This window comes from Centroberyx affinis, unplaced genomic scaffold (genome assembly GCF_046629955.1).
Source record: "Centroberyx affinis isolate AG114_WGS23_722 - 3 ecotype Tasmania unplaced genomic scaffold, CSIRO-AGI_Caff_v1 ptg000903l_1, whole genome shotgun sequence".
Lineage (NCBI taxonomy): Eukaryota > Metazoa > Chordata > Actinopteri > Beryciformes > Berycidae > Centroberyx > Centroberyx affinis.
Window position 1 is genome coordinate 1 of NW_027279487.1, and position 26,948 is coordinate 26,948.

Below are 26,948 nucleotides of genomic sequence, written 5' to 3' on the forward strand. Positions count from 1 at the left end.
ATTGCTTGAGCTTGTCTGGCACAGTGAAATCAAATGAAAATATATGCAAGCACAGGAAGTGGGTGCAGAAGTGTAGTGGTCGGTCGAATCTGTCTGGCAATTGAGAATATTGAGCCTCATACATCAAGGAGGATAGACAAAATTGTACTTTAAGAGAAATCATTGCAATCAACAAATTTCAAATCGAGTCTTTTTCAAACTTCAGCATTTTTCTGAAGGGGAAATACTGATCAATAAGGCTCAGTTTGGGTATCCGGTGCACCGCGGAAGCTCAAGCAATCACTCAAAAAGGTATTTGGAAGGCATTCATAGAACCCGGATGTGCTGGACGGCGCGTGGCCGGTCCGAACGCGGGCCTCACTCCTGGAGCAGGATGACGTCGACGTTGTCGTGGACGCCCTGCAGGAGCAGCTCGCCCTGGAAGGTGAGCACCTTCTTCCTCTTGGCGGCCTTCAGGGTGCCCACCAGCGCCTCGAAGATATTGGCACACTTGTCGTCGTTGAACAGCACTCCGAACTTCACGCTGGTTTGTCCCTCGGCATCTGAAATGACAGATGGGTACTGATTGATCACAGCGAAGTGGTATTGCCTACTGTGGAATTTAAGTTTCTGGTTTGTTTGGAATGAATAGAAGAAGGGCTGGGTAGTTAGCATGAGCAGTGGTAGCCACCATGGCTGAACAGGCAAAGAAACGAAACTTCATCAACAGAAAATCCAAGGAAAAAGACGTCACAGTACTGGACCAAAGATGGAGACTAACTAATACAAAACCAGAATCTCATGGATTTGCTTACATTCTTCTACCAATATACCGCAGTGCGATAAAACACGTGCGAATGGCGAAGGGATTTGTCATTTGCCTCCATGGAAATACTAAAAATAACAGTGGATCAAACCGTCAATGGCCATTCAGAAATAGTCTGCTGCCAGTTGTGTTTCAAATGTATCAGCTGATGGAAAAAGCGGCAAGAGGATGGAACAGAGTCAATGGCCAAGAAAGCTCTCAGTGTCAGCCAGGGGATTTTCAACTGCTCACAGACTGACTGAGGGCTGTGTTGTGCATAGTGTGTGTGTGTGTGTGTGTGTGTGTGTGAAAATTTGAAAGCCCCTTTTACACAATTGTTACAGTTGTTCGAATAGCGCTTTACAAGACAGCATGTGTGAGAACAATCAGTATAATAAGTGCGTGAAGGCCTGAGTGTGAAAGAATACAACATTTTGATAACAGATGTTTAGATATTCATTTCAAATAACAATACACAGGAACAATGATCTATAGGCCAGTACAGTAAGTAATGCATCCACAGTGGCAGAGCTTCTACTGTGGTACTTTCAAGCTTTCAGACAGAGGGAATTGCATTTCTGCATAGTCCACACAACTGATTGCACGGTCTGTGGGATAAGGTGCAACTACATCTGCTGTAAGGAATGGTCTCCATAAATATTCTTGGTGCAGAGTGACCTGGTACTCCAGTCTATTTAGGTTTCCAAGAATAGGAGTAGTGAGCGAGGATAACTGATCAACATCACAAGATTCTGAATATAGTTCTGTATATAGTTCATTACAATGCGGGAGATGAACTGGCTTCAGAACTGCTCAGGTATGCAAAGTACTTCAAATAATACATATACAAATACAGAATCATAGCCCGGACTCACTTTTACTGCCAAGTCGCTGAATCTCCTGGACCAGCAAAGTTACTTCATGTTCGACATTCATTGTCACTAGAAGGGGAAACAAAATGAAGTTGAGAGTAAATTACCCTGATGAGACATTCAACTTTCAACAAAGCATGTAAGATGTAATGGTGCCCGTTTGATGGCCATGATGTCAGACTCTTTAACTTCCAATAAATAATCTCACTCTTTCAAAGCTGTGATATAAATTGTGGTCTGGGGGGCAATTAGCCCTGATGCACATCATCCTGTCTTGTATGGAGAGAATTGAAAGCCAAACGCCATTCAAAAATCTATCAATTTAATGTTGCCTTGCTTCTAGGAAAAGGCTAATACGGTGTAGAACACAACTTAAGATCTTACACGATTCATTATGATCGACTCCTCAAATCGGCATGCATCCAATCCACCAAGCAGCTATTATTTCAATACATTTTTAACTTTTCGAATTGGTTGGCCTGTTTTTTCCACACACTCGTACCACCGAAATGCACAGCTGTGAGCGGTAGCGCGCATTGCGGGCCAGTTGTTAAAGTTGAGATTTTAATTAAATAAACTGCTGCTTGGTGATCAAATGCAGGCCGAATGTTCTAGAAGACCCTAATTATCCAGTGGAGGCATTAAGTTATATTCTACCCCTAACATAAATTTGCCGATAAGTGATGCAACGTTAAATTGATAGATTTATGAATAGAGTTTGGCAGGAAGTTCTATCGCTACAAGAGAACGGTACGTATCGGGGCTAGGGTGCAATATTAATATAATTTGAAATCATTACATCTATGACAAAACGCCGTAACAGACGTTAAAGTGTAACTGGGAAAAGGATTGTGCAGCAATCACTTTAACAAGCTACAGCATGACATGGACAGACATCATCAATGCGGAAGTGGATGAGCACTCCTAGCTAGCCATCACACGGCAGTAACTAACGCTTGTTACACTTCATTCAGTTGTCAGCAGTCATTCTTCAGTACGGTTCAATATTCATAATTAAATGATGTGCTACATGACTGATGTAGTTATATAAAATATTGCCCCACTGAACAGCAGACAGTGTTAGCTTGCCGCTAGCTAGCTAGCCCGGGGCGTACAATTACCACTGAGGGAGGACTGGAGAATTGTTGTTAGAAAAAACATTAAACTGGATTTACTGTATGATGGTAAAACCTATTATAACAATGCACAGCCAGTTTGTAATGTAACCGTTAGTCTGAAATATGTATTTACCTGACAGCAATTGCTAGCTTTTAGATGATGGACGAGTTTGAGAGCCGACGCCGGTGGAGAATGTTGCTGCATTCAAGTGCTGCATGGAAACCCCTACATCTGAATTTAGAAGTCATAAATAGGCTACTTGTCGCGGCATAAAAGTACTTTTGATCTGAAATGATAATAAAATGGACCCTGTGACAAAAGTGTTTTTTGTGGCTGTTTATTTTTTAGAAATCAATGATACATTTAGGTTAATGTTTACAACAAACCAAATACTGTAATATCAACCACAAAGAAAAAAAAAACAGCAAGTAGTTGTGTCCTCCCATGGCAAACTCAGGAAGATGGAGAGGTCAGGGTCCATGTCCAAACCCCAAGTATTTATGACCTGAAAGCTGATGTGAACAGTATTTTCAACCAGGAACCTTCTATCTGCCATCTTTACCACCTGACCTGAGTGCAGCAATAGAAAACATTTCCCATTATTACACCATGCCACCCTAGTCGTATTTTGTTGGGTCTTTCATTCATGTGCGATCCCCTCGTACTTCTGATATTTCCCATTGTACTTGAAGGCAGCATGAAAGCTCATCTGACTTCATCGTGACAATTGGCCCATATATGGGATGGAGGAAGTAGAAGATGTCCTGGGCTTCTACTTCCACAATCAAGTTACATTTAGTTCTCCAAACTAGAAGGCAGTTATCCAAATCCCACTGAGAAAATATTACGTTCCATTCAGATAATATCTTTACAATAACCAAGACCACAACAGTGTCATCTATTGATTCCAATACACAGGATGTAACCACTCTACCCAATACCTAGGCTACTTCATAGCATTGCCCAACCATTTCTAAACACGCAATTGATTTCAACAACAAAGTATATTTAGCTGTATCCACACCGGAATACCAATGGTAAATCACATCATATCTACATGTTTGTCTATCTACAACACTATGAGAATGAAGGTATATGTAATTACAATTTTTTTTCATCAACATGAGACGGTATGTTTTCTCTAGCCATGCACTGAGGAAAAAAACAGTCCTAAAAAAGTCCCTTGCCCTATTGTAAGGGCCCAACAACATTGTGGGCTACTATCTCATCCTGTGAGAGGGCTGCAAAGACTGTGATGTTGCCTCCATGTTTACCAGGGACATTGCAACTGGCATGCTGACCAATTACATTCATACCTCTCTGTTTTTTAGTTATAGGCGCGACATGTCATTCAATTGTCAAGTAAATTGTGATATCTTGGTATAATTACTCTGAGTTTGTGGTTGTGGTTATTACCGCCAATAACGTCAATGTAACTTTTATTTTGAAATTCCTCATCCGGGTCCCTGCAGGCCAAGCAAGCTCGCGCTGACTCGCACCGTCTGCTCAATGACGTCACGGGGCATCAAGTTAGCCAGAGTTACCCGGGATAAGACCAGAAGTGAATCGACTTTGGCTTCAAAACAAAAGTGTAAAGTTTGTCACGTTCGAAGAATAAATATGTATTGGAGTGCACAGAACAACAAAAATCGTCCCCCCCAAAAAACTATTGAGTTTTCATTAACTGCAGATTTCGCCTTAAATATATTCTTAATTTTCACTTTGATTATTTGCATTACTAAAAAAATTACGATTTTAATTTGAAGACTATTACCGGAAGTCTCAGTTTAATTCTGCGTGGCTTGACACTGGTGGTAGGAATGGCGGCTATGACTACTGGAGGAAGGAACCAAAAGATCCCGAAACTTTACTTCTAACGGCTCCGCAGAGGAATTTATTTCAAGCGAAACGCATAAACACAGTCCCGTCACGGAACAGAGGGAGAAGAAGTACTATTAAGCGAGGTTAACGTGGTAGACGTCCAGGCTAAGCAGAGGGACGCACTTTCGGACTTGCTAGTTAGCTTAGTGCCACTGACTTTGATTCAAGGTAGCTGTTAGCTCGCTCGCTCGTACTAGCCAGCTGTTGGCTACTTGGCTTGGCTAGCCCAACAAGTTAAGTGATTAACTGTCTGAAAGCATTCCACATTTGAATAGTTCAGTGGCGTTCACCTCAGCTTGCACATAGGCTGTGTTTGGGACTTTAACTGAAAGCCGGATCAGAAGACAACAAGACGGCACAAGATCTGCAGCGCGTTGCGAATATTATTATTGCTAACCTTAACGTTAGCTAGTGCAATAACGCTAGCTAAGTTGGGATCCTGAAGTCTCGCCCATTTTTGGATCCTGCCCCAGCCATTGGCCAAGGGCTAATCAATAGCCAACTAGTCCGGTTTTAGGGTTCGTTTGCTACTACAATGGAAAGTCTGACATTAACTGATGTTGAGCAGAAATATTACTCGGATTTGTTCGTTTATTGCGACACGGACAACACCAAAAAAGTGGCTTCCAATGGAAGAGTTCTTGACCTTTTCCGGGCGGCCCAGCTACCCAGCGAAGTTGTCCTGCAGGTAAGCTAACGTTAGCAAGTTGCAGTCTTCGATCTAAACTATCAGACTACGAGGCTGCTGACCAAACGTAGCGATGTTATTTAGACATTTTACAGACTTGCTTGGCTGTCAAAGCTGACCTGCCATCCGGTAACGCTATCGTTAGCCTTGTTGGTTAGCTATGTTGCGTAGCAAAAGAGACACACCTTCTTCTGGCTAATGTTAGCTTTAGCCAAAGCCAAGTTAATTAACACTATCTGAAATCTAGGGTCGAGCTTTCATCTTATCTTATACATAAATAAGCTGTTATGTCATCTGCACTCCAGCTATCATTTTGTATTCTCAGTCTGTGGCTCATGTGTTGAATAGCTTTGTATGTAACGAATTGTGTCCTCATCACCCCTCTGCTTCAGCTCACTGCCCACTCTTTCCTGTCCTCTTACTCATCCCATCAACATCTGCTATTTTGTTCGCCACTGGATTGGGCTGACTTGGTGGAAATGCAAAACCAGTGTCACAATGCCCACATACTCCCAGTGTGCTCTTTAAAAGTTGTCACTTAACCTGATCAAACAGAATTGTGTCTAAATCCAGTGAGAGATGGTGTATCCTTCAATACCACAAGTCAGTCGCTTATATAATCCTTGTCAGCCCATATTGGCCAAACTGAGACATGTGCTCCTAACTTGCTAGATTACAGGATTGGTGTTGTGGTCACGCCACAAATGACCCTACCCAGAGCCTGCCTGGCCTGTCTTTGAATTGTGAGGTGTGAGTAGCCAGATTAACTGCAGCAGCCCATTCTCGTGACTCCAGGTCTCTCAGCAGGCCAATATTTGCAGTTTGTGAGTCAGCATCCTTTTCAAGGTCAACAAGGGAGCTGTGTGGAAGAATGAAAAACTGTTGTAATCTTCTACTCTCAATCTGTAGGATGGACATTCTGGGGGCCTGTGAAACACATGCAGTGAGTGTCATGTTGGAACAGGCTAAGGAAAGTGATTGGTGTTTTGTATCCACATACTCAGATTAAGTACTTGGTCAGCAAAAAAAGGTTCAGCCAGCTGTTGGTGTTGTTGGGGTATTGTGGTTCTCAATTCTTAAGAACTCATACTTAAGGACTCATCATGATGTTATGAAGTTCACCGCCCTGGGTGTACATCAGCCTCTGGTTTCTGGTGTCTAATACTCATACAACTATACTATGCACTATAAACTCTCACCAGACTGTTCATTGTCTCATGAAGTGTTTGTGTACACATTTCAATCATTCTGCATTTTCTGCTGTGCTGCCCCCTCCCTCATTTTGCACAAAGCCTACTCCGCATGAGATCAAGTGCGACAAAATACCTGAGAATCAGACTTATTGCTGAACAGGCCCATTGAACATCTCTGTTAATGAACAAAAATAAGTGAATGAGAGCATTGCTTGTGCCTAATAGCAGTTTCCTTAATGATGGATGTGACTTAAAGCAGTTAAACTTCCAATTTGATTGCAAAAGGAATTTCAGAAACTGGATGCATGCACATTTCATATTGTCAATACGTCTTTGGTGAGGAATTTCACTACATTTCACAATTTAGATGCATTATGTTTTACTGTACTTTATTTCCATGGCTCAGAGGTGTGCTACTGATGTTTTCATGCCGTGTCTCTACCTCCCTTGCTAGATGAAAGTCTTATAAGCACTCGGTATTTGTGTCAATAAGAATTGACATATTCTCTCCCATTGCAATCTTTTGATGACCTTGAGTGTTCCCAATGTTGTTGTTTGTGGCCACTGAGTGACCAGCAAACAATACAGGCCATTGTTAGAGCAAACGTTTGTTATTAGTGTTTAGTTATCCCCTGTTTCCTTTCTTACTTTACCCTTTTAATTCTCCAGTTCATGATTTGTCAGGGGAGGCCAAAGACAAATACTCAGCCTTAGTTGCACAAAGCGGGATTCTATTCTATTCTATTCTGTTCTATTCTATTCTATTCTATTCTATTCTATTCTATTCTATTCTATTCCATTAACAGACTTGGCACCAGTTGGGCTCCTCGTGGTCATTGTGTTTATACCAAGTACTGAATCAAAAACGGTCAGTCAGTAATGGGTAATATCAGAGTTTTGGATGAAAACAATGTTGCTAACTGTTCCTCCTTGTCCTTGTGTGTGGGTTCAGATCACAGAGCTATGCGGAGCCACTCGGCTGGGTCACTTTGGGCGGAGCCAGTTCTACATCGCTCTGAAGCTCATTGCCATCGCCCAGTCCGGACTGCCCCTGAGAGTGGAAAGCCTCAACTCGGGTGAGTCCACCGTTGACTTGAATTTAATCAGAAGTCCTCGCTTGACGCCTTGTTAGCCCGTCTTCTTCCCCTGACCTTATCTCAGAGCCCCCTCTCGCACAAGAAGGTAAGAGCTGAAAAGGATTCCCGCGCAATGCCATCGCATAACAACATACCAGGCTCCATGGCTAACCACTGGAATCTGCTGCTTAACTCAAAGCCTTGGCTACATCAGATTCTTCTTCTCTTTTTGTCGCTCCAGTGTCTGCCGGGTCAAAACCTGTTATAGAAGTGATGGGCTGTTGGAGGTATTTCCCCCCTACGTCTAATGAGTTTTGAGGAGATCATGGGACAGGATGTGAGGGGCAGATGACATTTTCATTTTCAAGCCCTTTTAGAGTGCTTTGTTATGCAGCTACAGTGTAACCTAACCAGACCTGGGCAAATAATGTGCAAAATATTTTAGCTGCTTGAAATGCACTTAATTGAAAGTCCAGTCAATGGATGCATCATGTGTCAGATAAGATAGATCAGGCTCGTCTCACCGTGTCACAAATTATTTGAAACATATTTATGCTAGCCATTTTCCCCAGGTGATGACAGCAGCCCAGTGTTTGTAGTAACAGGTGACTGACAGTAAGAGGTCCTAAATGGAGTTCCTAGTTTCAGCCCTCCAGGGCCTAACTGGAGAATTGTGCTGTTTTTTTTTCTGTTTGCCTTTGGTGTGGCTTCTGTTAAAAAACATAAGGGAAGATGTTGTAGTCATCCACATTCATACGACATGAAGGCACTTGTGTCTCAAATGTTGCAACATAACGTTGCTGAAACTGATTACATAACTAAAATTATAACAAGGAAGAGGCTACTTCCTCACACCAAGATGGACATGAAGTACAAACTATTGTTTTAATTGGTCACGTTTTGAACCATGGAAAGTGAGATGCAATAGTCTTTGATTGAAACTATCCATTTATTATGTGCTGTCAAAAAGCCTAAAGTCGAGACATTTCAGTCAGGCAGACATATCGAATAGAACATTTATTTTGTTAATAATAAGCTTTCGAAGGTGAGTGACTGAGCAGTCACAAAAAGTAATTCATATGCAGACAGCATAAGTACAGTGTTGATTCAGTGGCTGTGTGTTATCAGGAAGTAAAGACAGTTGTGTGTGTGCACTTCAGCACTCTCCAGGAGACAGTTCATAGCAGATATTGGTCCTCTGTCTGCTGGTTCTGTCAGCTCTCCAGAGGCCACCACATTCTCACTACTCTCTGGACAGGCAGCCCTCGGGTTTAAACCAGCAGCTTTTCTGCCACTGGGCTGCTCAAGGCTTCTGCTTGTTCATGTACAGCATATGTATTGCATCTCTCAATTCAGTGTTACCCACAGGTTTGCAGTTTACTGTAGTGAGGTGGAGGGGGCAGCAATGTCTGTGAAACACATGCTTTATTAAAAATCTTGACCGCTCATCACTGGTTTAACAGTTATTCTAATCGGGATAATCAATTTTCACTTGTGCGCTCCCATTTGATAATCGGTAGTTATGTGAAGCAAATATAACATACAGCTAATTACAAATGCGTTACCTCCTCAACATAAGAGTGTAGGCTGTGTTTCTGTTGTATTTTTCATATTCCCATGGATAACTGACCAAACGTAGATGATGTGATGTCACAGCAAGATTTTTACAGTGCAGCTACAACAGAGTTTGATAGCAGAAAAAAAAAATGCAACTATCCAAAACAGCAATGGTAAATGTGAGATTTTGGCCAGCCCGCAGATTCAAGAGCAAAGGCTTCCTTCTAGATTCACCATTTTACACCGACATTCAACAATCACACAGGGAGAAATCCTTTGTAGAAGATGCAGAGAGAGCAATTTCTCCACTGACAGCAGCCTTAATAGACCAGAATGCAATGCAGCCTCAAGACATGTTGTGTTTTGAGTGAGGGGCGCTACTCTCATTTTTGACTGGTCACTTGACTGGAAAATCTCTTGCTCTCTTGCTGAGCATCCGAGGTTGGATTTGTCCTTTTTTAAAAACTATATCCACTAGAAAAGCCAGGTCTGAATGCCAGCTTAGTGCATCACAACACCTGAAATCAATATAACACAAAACTCTGCAGTTTCCTACTCTAATACTGCGAGTGGATTCCTTCCTCCCCAGTCAAGGACCTGCCACTGCCCAGGTTTGTGGTGGGGAAGAATGAGGCAGAAGCGAGGCACGCAGCGCTGTACCAGGACACCGACCAGGGGCTGTACCCCGGCTCCGGCGCCGGAGTAATACCCAGACCGCCCGGCAGGGGCCACCAGAACAAGAAAGGGCCCCCCCCATCCGCTTCGGTTCCTGTCCATGAGGTCATCCAGCCCCTGGCACCTACCATAGAATCACAGGTTAGTAATTCCTCCTTACAGCAGAGGCAGCACTCTCTTACCAGGTAAATATGATTTTGCTCTTGTTAGTTTAATAGTGCCACTCCTAGGCATGCATTACCAATGTACAAAACATCAAAATATTATGGAATAACTAAACTTTCTCACAGGGTAGAGCAGTATGATGTATGTGCCTTACGAGATAAGCTTGTGTTTTTTCCCCAATTAGTGCAACAACACTAATCAGTGCACAATTACATTAAAAATGAAGTCCAGCATTATGTATCATTTGGGGAACATCTTACACACACACTGTAAAATGTATTTTATTTCCTTCAACAACTGAACCCAGCACTTATTAGAGACATGATACTGGAATAATACTGTCCTACTTGAGGTCTTTTTTTACCTCCTGAATTTTTTAATGCTTGGAGCATGAATTACTCCTTGAAGTTTCCCACTGCAGTACAGCTGACTTATCTTTGCTAGAAGCAGTCAGTCATGTAGACCTCTTGCTTGACCGGTTGATCCATTTTTAATCGGTTGTGAAATGTTTATTTTTCATTCAATGGTCGCGTGAGCATCTTATATCTGTGACAAGCTGAGAAAAATCTTTTGAACTAGTATTTATTGGAGGCCTGCATTTACTAGATCAGTAGTGGCATGTTCCCCGGAATATATAACATAGAAATATTATGTTGTTTGAAAAAAAGTGTCAAATACTGGTAACATTTGGTTCAAAGTCAAATCAAAGTAAAACAATGGCTCCATATCAAACAAGCTCCTTACTGGCTGCCTGTTACGCTACTCTACACAAAGCGGTAGCATCTGAACTTCTGCACACTTTTCATTTGGATTCTCCACTGCCTCGATGGTTAGCTAACTTAATGTTAGCTGGAACTTAACGTTATTCCCATTTGGCAACACATAGCAAGTGTGAGGCCACCAAAATGAAAAAAATGAAGACGAGGACAAAAAGATGTATCGTATGAGTGAGCAAGTTTCCAATAAAAAACCCCAGTACGTGATCCTTTGCATGGAATACAATTGAAAACACATAGGATGACATATTTCTATGAAAAATTTAGATTGATTATCCTTGGCAAGTATTTTTTTAGTTGGGTTAACATCTTTTGCCAAAAAGTTATTTTTTTTCCCCCACTGACATTTTCCGTGTTTTAAGTGGTTGTATCTGCTGGTTTTCTGTTGTCAGCCCGACTCGACGTCCCCGGTGGTCTCCCCTCACCAGTCTCCTCCCACCTCCCCCCACTCCTGGAGGAAACACAAGCGGCAGCCCAGCGGAGGAAACGCAGACAGACAGCCGGCGGTGGCCGCAACTGGAGCTGTCTGGACGCAGTTCAGAGAAGCACAGACAGGTAACACCCATCGCTTAATTGTACTTTCTTAATAACACTGAGGCTGTGTTCCCACTGTTGTGCTTTTTTCAATATGCCACTGTCTTTAAAAATGCCAAAAGGTGGATGGAAAGCCACAGCGTTGGAAATAGTGCTGGCTTGGTCTCTTTTTAGACCGAGCAGAGCACTATCTAAAGTTGAGAAAAATTGAACTTTACTGTGCTCTCCTCCTTGCAGGTCCAGTGTCTGGTGATGGGATGTGGTCCTCCCACTCGCCCCCTCCTCCAGTTCAGGAAAGCTGGGTCAGTTTCACAGCAGACACCCCGCCCTCCAGCACACTCCCAGCAATGCATCCCTCGTCAGTCCAGGTAGGGCAGCATTACGCCTCTTGGCACAGCCCTCTGCCTGTCTCAGCTCTAGAGCTGAGTAAAAAAAAATATCGATTCTCCAATGCATCACGATTTAATTTTGTCTGATTCTTCAATCCTAGCAAGTCTCAAGGCAGATGCATGGCTGCATTTCGGATTTCAAAACCAAACTGAGAGAAATGAACTCAATTAAAGCCATGACGTTTGTCAAATTTACCATTTGACTTTGAAGTACTCCAGTAACATAATGAACTTAACATGCCCACCTGACTGGACGCTACTTGGATGTTGCTAAATGTGTAATGGAGTCGGTGGCAGTGTTCAGCTGTAAGGACATAGTCCAATACAAACGTATTGTGTTTAAAAAACGTTTGAAGTTTTTCAAAAGCGATGCAACACAGAAATGCTCCTGCAAACCTGGGAAGAGGTGTTGCACTGTGCAGTATATGTTGATATAATAAATAGGAAGTTTAAGAGAATTCATATTCAAGGTCTATATTTTTTTGATCACATGTAATATATTTTTTTCTCTGGAATGTATTCAGCTGCCTGCTTTAGACAAGCGGGCAAATGATAAAATGACAATCTAGAATCTATGTATCAATTGCATAGTGTAGATAATCGTGATGAATCGAGAATCGATTTTAAATTGAATCGTGACCCCAAGAATTGAAATCGAATCGTGAGATTCCCAAAGCTTCCCACCCCCACGCGGCTCGCTCTCTCTCCCCCCTCTGATCAAAGACTTAAAGAGACTGATGCACTTTCACAAAAGTTGGATCCTTTCCTTTCTGAGAAAATTCGCTAAATCGGTTTGAAATAATGTAAGAATTTCTTCAAAAAAATATGAATGGCTGGAGATTGTGCTCGAGGCCCAATGGAGTCTCTTGACTTGAAGGTCTCAGTTACTTAAGAAAACTGAACAGTCTGTCAAGATCTTCCATGTGGGTTGCAATTGTTTTCCCTCACAGTATAAAAATGAGTAGACTACCCAGGTTTCTCCTTTTGAATCTGCAGCAGCAGCTATTAAACTTTGTACCCAGCTACAGTTGACCACTTCAGGATTAGGGTTGCGCCCTGGCATTACAGGAGCATAAAATCCTCAGAAGAACGCCATACAGCATGGAGTCCAAATCTGGGGCTTAGCTGCATTTTATTTGTAGTTGAGCCAGAAGCCTATTCCTTCTTCATCAAAACATATAGCTCTTTTTGTGCTGGTCATCCTCAAAAGTGGTGTGAAGTCTTAGGGTTAAGATAGATTTTTCAAATTCTCCTTGGACCAAACTGGACTGAACAACATGTTAAAAGTGAATGTCACTTGTGCACAACATAATACCGTTGTGTATTTCAAATTGTGGCTTCTGTGCCTCCATCTAATCTGTTTTCTCAGAATTGTGTGAAGTTTATAATCTAAGTAAACAAAAACCCTTTTCAATGCCACTGTAGTACCACATTGAAGAGCGTTCATAACATTGTCCTTTCAAGTGTTTACAGTCTAAACTGTAGCCAGACAGGCACTCATACATACAGCCACTTCAAACGACTGCATTAAAGTAGATTAGGACTTCACATTACACTACTTTGCTGAAGTGTGTGTATTCCTTTTCTAACTGGTGCTAACCAACTTTCAAGCATTTTTTTCTTAGTCTTTGAGTTTTCCTCCATGTCTCTGCAAATGTCCCTTGCGGCTTACCATAGGAGAGCACAACGATACGAACGGTGGCCTCAGCGGCAACGACCAATGAGATCCAGCGGCAATCCAGCGGCTACGACGATCCGTGGAAGATCACGGATGAGCAGAGACAGTATTACATTAACCAGTTCAAAACCATCCAGCCGGACCTCAACGGCTTCATACCTGGTGAGAGTACAAACACACACACACACACACACACACTACACCATTCTGTAAAACGCAGTGTGACGTAATCATGTCCCTTCTGTCTTTATGTTTTCCAGGTTCAGCAGCAAAAGAGTTCTTCACCAAATCAAAGCTACCGATTCTAGAGCTGTCACACATTTGGTGAGTGTTTATTGTCTTTATTATGTGTTTCTCTGTCATGGAGAGCTGTTGCATACCGTGCAGATGTCTGCTCAGCCTGTTCAAATAGTAATGGACTCGACTGGCCATCACGGTAATCAATTTTCAGATGTGTGAACATTAAATAATAGGTTATATATTGGCTGCATTTTGTCTGACAGTATCTCATCCTTGCTCAGGCTTTAGTCTCTCTCTCTCTCGCTCTCTCTCTCTCTCTCGCTCTCTCTCTCTCTCTCTCTCTCTCTCAACAAATGAGGCCAGCATTAGCTAATCCGATACTGCAACATTAGCTGAATTATAGTCCCATTTGGTTATCGCTAGGTTTGTGAAACAAATACAAACAAATAGTTATTGCGGTCTGACAGACCACTCTGGGTGTTAAGTTGGTGTAAATGGGCCAGCTGCATAAAGACTGAAGAGAATCTTCCATGCCGACCAAACAGTGCAACATGCACCCAGTGCTTCTGAACCAGCAAGAGCAGATGTTGACATTTTGAATGCTCTGAGATGGATAACAAATTCAAATTAGGAGGCAGCCATCTTTATGCACCTGGCCCATTCTGAATGAGCTCTCCGCAGCTGTTATGGATTCTGTCATGACTGCAGACCAACCTGTCCGCTGTGCGTCTCTCAGGGAGCTGTCAGACTTCGATAAAGACGGAGCGCTGACCCTGGATGAGTTCTGCGCCGCCTTCCACCTGGTTGTGGCCAGGAAGAATGGCTACGACCTCCCAGAGAAGCTGCCTGAGAGCCTGATGCCAAAGCTGATTGACCTGGATGACTCAGCAGGTACAGAGCTAGCCTCGCTCTCTCTCCGATGCTCCCTCCCCCTGGTCATTTCCCATACTCATGCCCTTATTCATAAAACTCAATGGTAACAACACTGCAGTGTGCAAAATCTGCACCTTAGTAATTTGGACTTATTCATGAATTTACTGAGGCTGTGATGATGGAGCATGATGGAGCAACAGTACTGCCGCCTTATTAAGATGTGGTAAATGTAAAAGGTTAAGGGATTCCAGTAAATGTGGTTTCTAGCCATAGATTGTGATTAATTAGATGGGAGAACATACAAATAATCAAAAGGGGGTGGTGGTGCCGGGAAAATGCAGTAAAACTGGCCCAGTAATTCATGTTTATGAGAATAAAAACAACAGTCTAGCGTGACGGTCACGGCCCATAATGTCATAATAACTCTGCCGGTGAGTTTTACGACCCCTGCAGTCATTACCTTGCTCAATCTCTTTACTTCTCTTTTTCTCTTCCTCCTACTCCAACTTTTTAATCTCTGAACCTCTCCAAATCTGGATGGAGGTTTCCGCTTACAAAGCACATCAAGAAATTAAAAACATTAGTTTTCTGCTACCCTTTGCCGAATCTGTGCCAAATCTGGGCCTCTGTGGTTTTATATTGCAGCAGTAGGTATTTGCTTATGGTCCAAACCCTAAATATAGATGGAGCATTGTTGGAGCAAAAACCCGTTGGCAGAAAAAAGTAAGCTGTATTTGAATCCTCAGGCACTGATCCACGCAATAGGTTATATCGATTAGGGGTTGAGTTTTTGAACGTCCATACCAAATTTTTTGGCCAATATTAAATATCTTCTAGATTTCATCATGTTCCAGAAGATTCCAAAAAGTTTTCAGTGTTTTCCCCCAGAATTTTATTCTTGTCAGGATGAAAAGCCTCTGAAATTGTATGCGTTGGTTGATTGTCTTCCCATAGACGACCAGAACACTATTCATCAATTATATAATAAATATGTAAGCAAACAAACTGCATTATATCCATCATAGCGCAGGTGGATGATACTGACTGGCCAATACGGTGTGATATATTGATCTAACCCTAAAATATATCATTGAAAACTAAAAATCTCCCCGTGTGTATATACTGTATATATATATATATATATATATATATATATATATATATATATATATATATATATGTGTGTCTTTGGATGTTCCGAAGGACTCTGGTTAACCGTGGTCTGATGTTTTGCACACAGAGGTCCCAGAGTCGACCGCCGACGTTGGATACTCGGGCTCCCCGGTGGAGGTCACCCCCAACAAGTCTCCCTCGATGCCTTCGCTCAACCAGACCTGGCCTGAGATGAACCAGAGCAACGAGGTTCCAACATGCACGCAGCCACACAATTATATACTTACACTCCATGTACACACATTGTTAGTTTTTGCTGTGTTTATGTTTGGTTCATCTTGATTAATTGCTGTGGGGTTATTAGTTTAGGCTGCTCTTTTTTTTTTGCTCATTCAACATAATTTGATTGCCACTTGATTCCCTTTATTATTGAGCGTAATTACTGACAATTCAGCTCTTCTCTCACTTCCCTGGACTGTGGTGGTAGCCTGCTCTCCTACTCATGTGTATGAAAGTCAGCGATGTCGCTGGTCGTTGAGCGGTTTTGTCCCCGCGCCCGCTGCTGATGTCGCGTCACCACGCCGTCTGCCGACGACCTGATGATGTCACATCACAGTGGCGGCTCAGACCGATGATGTAATGTGTGATGTCACTGCACTGGCTGACTGACGTGTTGTTTTTTTCTCACTGTCTGTCTGTCTCCTGCAGCAGTGGGAGACGTTTAGCGAGCGCTCCTCCAGCTCACAAACTCTGACCCAATTTGACTCTAACATTGCACCAGCTGACCCTGTAAGTCAATCACTTAGTATGCATGGTTTCTCCATTAATGGACAGATATTAACCCTCTCTGGATCTCTCTGCATTTTCTCTCTCTCCTCTCTCTCTCTGTTTGTCTCTCTCTCCCTCTCTCTCTGTTTCTCTCTCTCTCTCTCTGATATCTCATTGTCACTCTGTCTCTCAGTGCATGATGTTCTTTCAATGCACTATCTGCTGCATCAGCAGCGGCAAGGCTATCTTGTGATTTGGCTCGCTTAGCTTTTATTGGACAACAACCTTTTTTTCCACAGTGACATCCACCAATCACGAGAAAGGCCTTGCAATCAAAGAATTCAGACCGTTTGAGTTTTCATGCAGTTGTTCGGTTTCCTGGCTTCTGGGAACTGTTTTCTTCTTGTTGCCACTGAACGTTAGCTTAATGCAGGAGATAAAGAGAGGGCAGTCACAGGCGGGTGGTTGGAAATTCAGACTGTACACCACTGGGAAAGTAAAGAGGAAGGCTAACTCACTAGCCATACCTCATGTATATTAGCTTAGCCATTCTAGTGCAGGTCGTGATAGACTTTACATCCATCCATAAACAGTAAAACTAATTTTCAAAAATTGCAAGGCTCTGTTTCATTTACTGTTAAACTATACAAGTCATTTTTTAAACCTTTTGTCCAACTTTGTTGCTGAAAGTGCAGTCTCTTAGGAAGACATCAACCTTTTCTTCTCAGCAATGACAAGTGCAATATTGACTACCACAATTTCCTTATTGCAAGAGGGTGTGTTTTTTGTTTTAAGAGGGTTTTAGATAGCTTCAATGTATTCTGTATTTCTGTGCCGAAACCCCAGCCTAAACATACAATCAATCATTCTTTGATTAGATTCAGACTGGGCAGAACCAAAGCATTGACATTTAATTTACCATCTCGATCTTTCTGACGGTTTTTCAAGTCCTGAAAGCGAAATTACGCGGAAAAAGCTGTGCCCACATATCACAAACGTATCGCAATCAGAATTTTCAGCCAAAAGAAATGCAAAATTATTATTATTTTTTCAATCTTGTGTCGCAGTGCTCTGGAATTGATTTCTGTAGACTGGTCAACCCCAATCTAAAAATCCTTACATCAATTTGGAATTGGTGTACCCCTTCAAAAAGTTGAAGAAATCATGACATTGAGTGTTCAATATGTTTGCATTTGGCACACTAGGTTGGGCTGTCATTTATTAAACCATCAAGTCGATTGAGAGGTGGAGACGAGACTTCACCAAGTGGCTGTTTTTGTGGACGGTGATAATGAATTACTTAAAGTGATGTTGTGGACCACAAATCTCACCTCCTTCCACGAAACCTGCCTGTCTCCCTTCCTATCCGCCTGTCTCACCTCCTGTCTCTCTGTCTCTCTGTCTGCACTGCAGGACACGGCCATCGTCCACCCAGTTCCCATCCGGATGACGCCCAGTAAGATCCACATGCAGGAGATGGAGCTGAAGAGGACAGGCAGCGGTGAGACAGCCTCTGGCCTTCCTACACACTTAAGCTGTGTTCAGACAGCAGGCAGATCCAATTTGTTTTTCAGATCTGGTCTTTAAGGCTGACTGTCCACATTGTAATTTACTAGTGACCGGATCGGAGTTGTGTGTTTAGACAGAATAGTCAATTGCTGTCATCATGACAGTGGTTGTTATAGTTACAATACAGGCGTGCACACACTGTCGGATGCATTTTCTGTCCAATAACTCAAACAACAAGCTAACAATAAGCTGGTAACATGGAGGTTTCATTGCTTATTCTGGATGTTTTCATGATGCCATTTTTTGTCACCATACTCTATGCTATGTTGTTTGTTGCTCCCACTGATATTTTCTTGGTAACTCTCCTCCATGGCTGTTGTTCTTCATTTCTTTTTGTTGCAATGTGACGTCAAATATGTGTTGCGTGGGAGTGACAGGGTGGAAAAAACACTTCAGACTGAGTTGCATTTGCACAGATGCAATATGAATCAGATTTCACACCACTTGTGAAAGTAATTTAAATGTAATCCAAAAAGACTGGATTCCATGTGTTTCTTTTTTTTTTTTTGCTGTTCTTTAGAACCTGACTTTAGACAACATGTATCTGACTTGTATCAGATTTGAGCGGCCTGTCTGAACATAACCACAGACTCAGTAGGACAGGCATATTAACATAACTAACGTGCAGCCATGAGGTCTTAGGCCAGTCCTTACAGTATGGTGGACATTTTGCATTTCCAAAATGGCAAGAGTACATGTTGACATTTGGACACCTTGCTCACTTTGCGCTGAGGGATACGTAATGATAACCCAGGAGGCTGCCATTTGTTATCAGTAAACATAAACAGACAGCTGTCATTAGACATAATCAGACAGTGTTTTTTGTTCATAAGCATATAGTGGAAACTTTTTGTGGTCATCCTAAGTAGCAGTTGCTACAGTTACTACTGAAAATACTTTTGGATCAAACTAATATAAGCAATTCCAGTTTACAGTTTCTCACAACAATATTGCAGATCCTACTTAAAATAGTACTGCTGAAGACACATTTAGTATGGTAGCTGGCTTGTGGCTGGAAGGTTGCTGTTTTGGATCCCCAGACAGGCTAAAACCTGTCCATTAAAAGACATGACTAATGTCCTTCTTGCTCTCCACATCTACTTACTTACTCTACTTGAGCAAGGCACTCAACCCCCAACTGCTCTAGTGGAGCAGATTACCCAATGTCAACCTGATATATGGTTGGACTGGGAAGATTCCTTGTATGCATTGACTATGGGCGTTGCTGAAAAAGAGCTTGCTGCTCAGCTTCCCTAAAAGTAAAAAAGTCAAGCAGTACTAAAATATCTCCAGGTTTGTTATCTGTGTGTCTTAAAACAGTTGTATTTCAGAAGTTGCATGGTAAAGTACCTGACTCCCTGTAGCAAAGGTGCAGCACTGTAGAAGCATAGCCTAAGGTCATATAGTAGGTTGAGCTTAACAGCATCCTGTCCAACCTAAATACATTAAATTCTACCTTTGACTATTTAGTGTAGTTTCAGAGGACTTAAAAATGCAGCTTTTTCTTTGAGCTGTCATTAAAAATGTATTACAAATGTTTTAAATTTGGGCATCCTGGTGGCTCATTTGCCATAAGGCACATACCATATATCTTTATCCATATACCATATACCATATGTCTTATCTTACCTTGCATAAACCTCTAGTCACCCTGTATAATTGAGTGCAATAGACTCATTGCTTTGGACCTCTCTGTTAATTCTCAAATCTTCAGACCACAACCACCCCACCAGTCCACTGCTGGCCAAGCCTCCAGAACTGTCTGAAGAAGCCAAGCTAGCCGCCTCCATGAAGTTTGTAGCCGCCAACACTGTAGGTGAGTAACTCAAAGGATGGCCAGGTATAGAAGAGAGCTCATTTAAAGTCAGTAGCTATATTTCCATCCAACCGTCAAGGAAAACAGGAAGCAAACTTTTAAAATGTTGCAAAAAATAAAATGTGAATTAGGTGTATTTGCTTAAAAATACTTTGATCCCATGTTGTTGTGTCTCATGGACTGATTTTTCCTCCATGAAGGTGATGGTTACAGCAGTTCTGACTCCTTCACCTCAGACCAGGAGCCGATCACCAGACAAAGGTCAGTGGCTGTTGAGGAACAGCACAGAGAGGTGCTGATTTTTTTATTTTTTTATTTGATTGTTTTCCTAGTTTTGGTGGCCGAGCAGTGTGGACAAGGCCTTGCTTTTCTGTATTCACGAGGAAATGAATTGGCTGTTAATGTCAGGTGTGGAAAATAGGCCTTTCTTAGCAGAGACAATTTTGTGGATGAAAGTAAATCATCCAGCTGAATGCTTGTGTGTGTGTGTGTTTAGGTCTCAGTCGGGTACGTCTCCGGAGGCCCTGAAGGTGGTGGCCCCCCCTCCCCCTCCGCCGCGCCCCCACCCCTCCCACTCCCGCTCCTCGTCTTTGGACATGAACCGCACCTTTGCCGCCGGGGCCGCCGCGGGACAGCCGCAAACCGGCGCGGTAGCCTACCCCCCCGCCGTGCCTCCTCGACCACTACCCACACAGGTAAGACAGACACACACACACACACACACACACACACACTTAAGAATAGACATTTTAATAAGACAAATTCACACCAGTGTACAAAATCATGAGCAAAATCTAACCAAAGCATTCAACGCATTCACAAGCCTTTACCCTCTCTCTGCTACCCCGTCTCTAGACGTCCGTGCCCCACAGCGGGCACCGCGGCGAGGCCGAGGGCGCGTCGGGAGGCGGGGCGGTGCTTACCACCACCTCCCCCCAGCAGATCCCCCAGCAGCCCAACTTTGCCGACTTCAGCCAGTTCCAGGCCTTCGCTGCGTCCGACCAGCCTTCCAGTCTGCCGGAGGTCGACAAACACAACGAGACGGGACAGGTAGGTGGTTACATGGTGTGTGTGTGTGTGTGTGTGTGTGTGTGTGTGTGTGTGTGTGTGTGTGTGTGTGTGTGTGTGTGTGTGTTTGGAAAGCTGTCTGGCTATGTCTTGGTAGTACCATCAGTTTTTCATGGTAAAATCAAGATTCTCAATTAATAGAAATTGTGTTTTTGGCAATATTCCTTGGTTATAATATAGTCTAAAATTAACTGAGTCAAGTAATTGTTAAACAAATGAAAACAAATTACTTTCCACACTTTCTGTGGCCTAAAGGCGTATTAGTATAATTGTATCTACATTATCCATCATAGGACAGTTTATTATCATGGAGACTTGGCATGTAACAGTCTGAAGCTGCATTCACTTTAGAGCAATAGATGGTGAACAGCAGACAGGATATGATTCATTTCCAGTGAGGGAGGATGGTAAAATCTGACACTGCACATGCTAGCTGCAACAGCAAAAATTACTGTGGTAAAGGTCACTTGCTGTTGAGTCTGCCAAAACTCTGCACTTTTTTTCACTACTACACTTCAAACCTAGAGCTTCTCAGGACATGAGGTTTGAGACAGTTCTTCAGTTCCTCAATACAGTTTAAGTGAATTTGGAAAATGCCATGTGAACTAGCTAAACCAGTACAGTCGAGCAGGTTTGTCAAAATCTGTCACCCTCCACAACTCTTAACCTGTCACAATGGCGTTTTAGCACTACTGTGTGTATGCCCTATTAGTTGTGCTCATGTAGGCTGTTGGGCACGTGGAGCAGAGGTCACTCAAATTAGTCTGGCGCCCACTGGTGGTGGCACGTTGCATTTTCATAAAAAAAAAGTGATTGTGGTGATTTCCATGGGCTACCTAGGTGAAGAGTTGATAGGTTGACATGTAATGTTTTTCATCCTTGTGTGTGTTGTGTCCTCAGGTGGATAAGTCATCAGAGGGAGCCGGTCCTTTGAGAACAGTCAAGAGTGACAGCCAAGCAGAGGACAGAGCCTCAGCCACCGTCAACTCTGTATGTCTCAAACTTCTGTAAAATTCATTTTTGATACATTTTTAATGGCTGATAAAATTCAATACACAACTGTCACCCATTCACAAATGCGGTTATTAACTATGGTGCTACATCTGAAAAAGCCTTCTTATTAATTGAATATAAACTAATGTAATAATGATATAATTTTAACAAGAAATAAGTTATTGCATTAATGGTTGGTAACTTTATTACAATAATGGGGAATGTATTATTGTTAACAGGATTATTACACTGTTAGGTTCAAATTGTTATAACCTAAATAGTTCATTTAATTAATGGGAAGTTATTACATTAACGTTTGTAACAAATGGCTGAATAATGCACAGGAGCTTGTATAGGATCTAAGCTTGTATTTGCATTTGAGTATAAAATCAATGGATTTTATTAAATCTAATTTGTTGTTATATTATTTTTATTTATTTATTTTTTTTGCCTTTGTTGTCTCATCAGGCCAAGGGTTCGTCTGGGCCTCTAGCCCCCCCTCCCAAGCCAGTGCGTCGGAGGTTGAAGTCTGAAGACGAGCTTCGGCCAGAAGATGAGCAGCACGGTCCGCAGAAATCAAATTTAATAGCTGCAGTCTTGGCCACTCAGCCCTCCATCCCCAGGTATAAAACTTGTGCTTTATAAGGGTATATTCTCTCTATTCTGCTTTTTTACTGATTAAAAAGCAGGTTGCACAAAGCACATTTTGTTTCCATAAAAACTAGGTGCAGTAACTTTCAGTAAACATTACTGATGTACAGCTGTACCATAAACTCCATAACACAGGCAATGAGCTCCATACTGACAGAGTAACAACTACTACCAACTTTTATGTGCTTTCTCCATTTTCATCATGGTTGTTAATGTTGTAATCAACTGTCAGTGTAAAACCCTGTCTCCTGTTCTTCGTGATTGGTCAGTGCAGGTCATGTGGTTTCCTCTAAAAGGCTGACTCAAGGCTCAGAACTTTAGAAAGGGCTCTGCTCTGCTTAAAGAGAAAACAGGTGCAGTGCCTTTTCAAAAGTAGCCACTTTCCATCAGCCTGCCAGCTGCTCCATGTTGATTTCAGTGTTACCAAGTGCTGGCAGTTTGAAAAAAAAGTGGAATAGTGTGAACATAGTCTAAGAATCAGTTTGAATTCTGGATTTGACAAGTGAAGACCTTTTGGGAAATAAAGGTCAACAGACCATTATAAGGCCATAGGCACCTAAGGAGGTAAAATTAGGGTTATGGTTAATGGTATGATATGGGTTAGGCATATTGTGATGATTATTGATAAGAGAACAAATGCAATCAATGTAAGGTTGTCACTCCAGATGCAATTCAAGTTTGTGTGTGTTCGTCTTTGTTGATGCCCGTGTTTTTCCTTCATTCCTTTGAACGATCAATACTCCCAGACGAAATAAACATCTGATACCGATGCAATTTTGTGTGTGTTTTATAATGGTTGCAGTAAAGTGTGTGTATGTGTGTGTGGTTTCAGGTCAGTGGGGAAGGATAAAAAGGCAATCCAAGCCTCCATCAGAAGAAACAAGGAGACAAACACAGTGCTGGCACGACTCAACAGTGAACTGCAGCAACAACTGAAGGTATGGAGGTCATGCATGGTAAGGTAGTGCAAGGTAGTGGATATGCAGAAATCCTGACTAGGTGCTTGAAACAAAAGCCAAAACAACCCTAACCCTGTATAGAATCTGTGCTTGATTCCTATTAAATTATACCCAAGTGTGACATGGGTAAAAAGATAAATTCTCACTGCTGTGTGCATGCATGTTGTCATTTGTCAGGACTTGCTTGAAGAGAGGATATCTCTGGAGGTGCAGCTGGAGCAGCTCAGACCTTTCTCCCATCTCTAACGTGCGCGAGGAGGACAACTCGGCTGTAGTTCATCCCGGAAGACCGAAAGCGAGGCTGGGGCCCTCTGTGTGATTCCCCTCCCTCCCTCCCTCCCTCCCTCCCTCCCTCCAGCAACCCAGCTTTCAAAAAAAAAAAAAACCCCGCTCCTCCGTGAAGGCTCCAAACCTGCCAAGGGGCGTACTGTTCAGAACCCACACTCACACACTCAACCGCACACTTTTACCAGTCATAACCGGGTCGGACCGTGAGCGCCGTCTCACCGAGGGAGGGCTAGGAGGAGCGTGGGGGGGGGGGGGGGGGATGTTACAAACAAACTCTGGCACTTTTCAATTTTTCCTTGAGAGAGGCAACGGTCAGGACGACGGCTGACTGAGAAACGGTTAGGAGTGGCGGGCAAGACGCTCCAACTGCTCGTCCGGTCTGAAGCGAAACTGCTGGTGTCTGACTTCCTACTCTCCAAACGACTGAAGAAGAGAGGCAGAGCGGCTGTGTATGCGTGCGACTGTTCCTATGTTTGTGTCCCTGTCTATTGGCAAGCTTGAGAGTAGCCCCAATATGTTCCGTTCTCTCTTGTGGTACAGAGAGAGCGCCGCGCCAAACTCGTACTGTAGCCTTGCTTATCGGCTGTTAGAACTGACTTAAAACCTTGAAAAACAGATAGGACCCTGGAATGCATCTTTGCTTCGGTTGTTAAAGATTGTAGGGTTTGGTGCTCTTCGGTTAAAAAAAAAAAAAAGAAAAAAAAGGGTCCTCTAATATTCGTGGAAAAAGTGTTCCAAGTCACTGAAAATCTGTTAAAATCTTTCATCTCAGCTCTTAGGATTGGTTCACACTGCTCACTACCGCTCACCATGGTGTATTTTGGTGCAAGGTTGTGGGAATGAGTCATCATGAGCCACTTATGAAAGATGAAATTGTATTGAAATAAGTGACGCTTGGTGTATTGGATGTAAGCCGAATTGAAGAGCGACTCCTAACGACTGGTAAAAGGTGTCAAGTCATGTTCCACCAGGTGTGTATCTTTGGCAATAAGCAAGGCAGCATTAAAGTGACTGATTTTTGACTGGAGTTTGGTGTGATGTTCTGAGAGTAAAAGGAACATATTGGGCTATGCTGGGACAGGACTCTTTGTGTGATGCCTGCATAGGCCAGATAATCATGGTGAAGGCTTTTGGCTCATCCTGTGACATGAACTCAGCCCACCTCATATTACTGCCCCTTACTGTGTGTGTGTGTGTGGTGTGTGTGTGTGTGTGTAAGCAGGTAACATTTACATAGATGGCATGATGCAATGGATGAGTGTACTCTGCATTTTTTCCTTCTCTTTTTTTGTCCTGATCCTCATGTTACACAGTGTTTGGGGATTGATCTGACTGATTGATTGACCCTTCTGCCGAATGACTGAACTAGTACCTTGCTCTCTCCCCTGTACCTGGGCTGTGTTCAACTTGTCAAAAAGACGGAAGCCTTTTCCCCCTCCTTCAACTTTTCCTTGACGTTTTGAACACAGCCCTGGATCAAAATACCATTTCAACGTCCTTTAAGTCCCTCATCTTCAATTGCTGAGGTTGCCTGGCGCCCCTTAAACCAGTGCGGTCGTCTCCAGGCGAAAACAGACGTTCACTAAAGCTAAAGGTTTTGATGGTATTCCAACTGCTGTTTGACTCCAGGGGCTGCATTTATGAAGAATAGCTTCGCTGATCAGGGATGATTTTTTTTCCTGTGATTTTTCTGTGGTCATGACCAGTTAGAAGCAAAGAAGCCTAAATCAAGATGGCCCACTTTGTGCTCAGTTTCCTTTTGTTCTCGCTTTCCCAATTGCGCAGAAAAGCAGACATGCAGACCGATCCAGAGAGGCATGGACAGACGGTGAAACCCAGGCAGATAACAGTTGACACTGATTTTGAAAAATTCAGCTGTTTTCCAATGGGGCAGTCAGCACTATGCAAGTACGACGATACATCTTCACAGACCAACTATAAGTATACTTCGCTATTTGTACTATTATAGTAGCAACTGTGTGAACAATATACTCTGGTTTTGCATCTCGGATCTTCCAAAACGCCATCCACGTTCGGGATTAGTTTGCCCTTTTGGTGCCGACTAGCAATCAGCTTCCCCCCCGGATCCCAGTTGTAGAGGGGGAGCGGCAGAGGCGACTCCAGATCAGTGTTTATAAGGGCAGTTTCACCCTAAATCTGCGAGACTTGGCTCTCTGGGCAAGATGACCCTTATTGGGTGTAGATGAAGCCTACAAGCCTACCAGACGGAGAACAGTCAACAGAAGGGGAGACCTGAATGACCCAACTGCACTTTGAACTTTAAACCCCCTTCATTTCTTTTGTCTTTTTTTTATTTTTGTTACCTCCTTCTTTGACCCTGACATTGTTTTAACCTGCATGTTGTTCCTGTCTCACATGTATTTAAAAAAAAAAAATGATGCTTTAAGAAGGAAAAAAATGAAAACCTGAACCACTCGATTTTTATTTCTTCAATATAACCTGGAAACTAGTATGATGAGGTTTTTGTGCCGGTACCCTAAAAATATCTTGGACACTGTCTTTGTTTGGTTTGTTCTTTTGTTTCTTCTTTGTTTTTTTTGTCGCTGGAGCTTCCTGTGTGTTTGTTTTTGAAGAACCTGTCTTCTAAAGCCTTACTCCCTCACCGGCGTTCAGGTTTCCATGGTGGCTGACTGACCTCTCTTCCTTGTTGTATCAAGGCTCGCCTTCTTTTTCTGCTGTTGAGAACGATGATGTACTTGGTGTGCGTGCGTGTGTGTGTTTGTGTGTTTGTTGAGAGGTTATGTTGTTTTCAGACCTGGAACTAATACTATTCAAAACCCTATTAAACGTCTTCATCTGGGATTGATTGATGTTTGCTGGCGCAATACCACTGTCACCCCTCGACCGCCCCCCCAGTCCCAAACCCATATGGCAATCCAGGCAAGCTAAAGCAATCAGCCGTTATGAAGTTTTTGATGGGATTTTGAATGCTGTTTTTCTCCCAGATCTTTGTTGTATATTGTATATGATACACTTTTGAACTCATATGTAAATTTGCATTAATTGCTGACTAACAGCGAAAGAATATTCTATTTAATTCCTTCTCTCTTGGCTGTGGGATCCTAGATGTTTAACTGCATGGATGTACTGTATCTCTGCAGTCAACTAGCAGCTGTGTGATTTTTACACAAAAATAAAAACGGCACAATATTTTAAACGCCGCTCTCTTCACTCACTTCTTTATTGGTTTTTGTTTGAGAAG

The 26,948-nt window shown here is 42.7% G+C and overlaps 2 protein-coding genes across 6 annotated transcripts; one reads left to right on the forward strand and one right to left on the reverse strand.

Moving 5' to 3' along the window:
• Nucleotides 1-6: 6 nt before the first annotated feature.
• Nucleotides 7-2,984, reverse strand: abracl (ABRA C-terminal like). The gene is made up of 3 exons (XM_071521637.1): nucleotides 2,908-2,984; nucleotides 1,660-1,725; nucleotides 7-542 (listed from the first exon to the last, which is right to left on the reverse strand). Exons 2-3 carry the CDS (start codon nucleotides 1,718-1,720, stop codon nucleotides 358-360), a joined length of 246 nt encoding a protein of 81 aa, XP_071377738.1. The 5' UTR covers nucleotides 1,721-1,725; nucleotides 2,908-2,984; the 3' UTR covers nucleotides 7-357.
• A 1,616-nt stretch (nucleotides 2,985-4,600) lies between these two features.
• On the forward strand, nucleotides 4,601-26,885 carry reps1 (RALBP1 associated Eps domain containing 1). Of its 5 annotated transcripts, none has more exons than XM_071521626.1 (19): nucleotides 4,601-5,344; nucleotides 7,490-7,613; nucleotides 9,760-9,986; nucleotides 11,179-11,341; nucleotides 11,558-11,688; nucleotides 13,387-13,549; nucleotides 13,648-13,711; nucleotides 14,364-14,518; nucleotides 15,741-15,862; nucleotides 16,322-16,402; nucleotides 17,795-17,882; nucleotides 19,665-19,766; nucleotides 19,967-20,027; nucleotides 20,263-20,461; nucleotides 20,622-20,816; nucleotides 21,735-21,824; nucleotides 22,296-22,450; nucleotides 23,311-23,416; nucleotides 23,615-26,885. In XM_071521626.1, the coding sequence occupies exons 1-19, from the start codon at nucleotides 5,192-5,194 to the stop codon at nucleotides 23,681-23,683; spliced, it is 2,448 nt and encodes an 815-aa protein (XP_071377727.1). In that variant the 5' UTR covers nucleotides 4,601-5,191; the 3' UTR covers nucleotides 23,684-26,885. The 5 variants fall into 5 exon arrangements, with proteins under 5 accessions (XP_071377727.1, XP_071377728.1, XP_071377729.1 ...); XM_071521627.1 differs by having other exon boundaries at nucleotides 20,655-20,816; XM_071521628.1 differs by having other exon boundaries at nucleotides 11,558-11,622.
• Nucleotides 26,886-26,948: the final 63 nt, after the last annotated feature.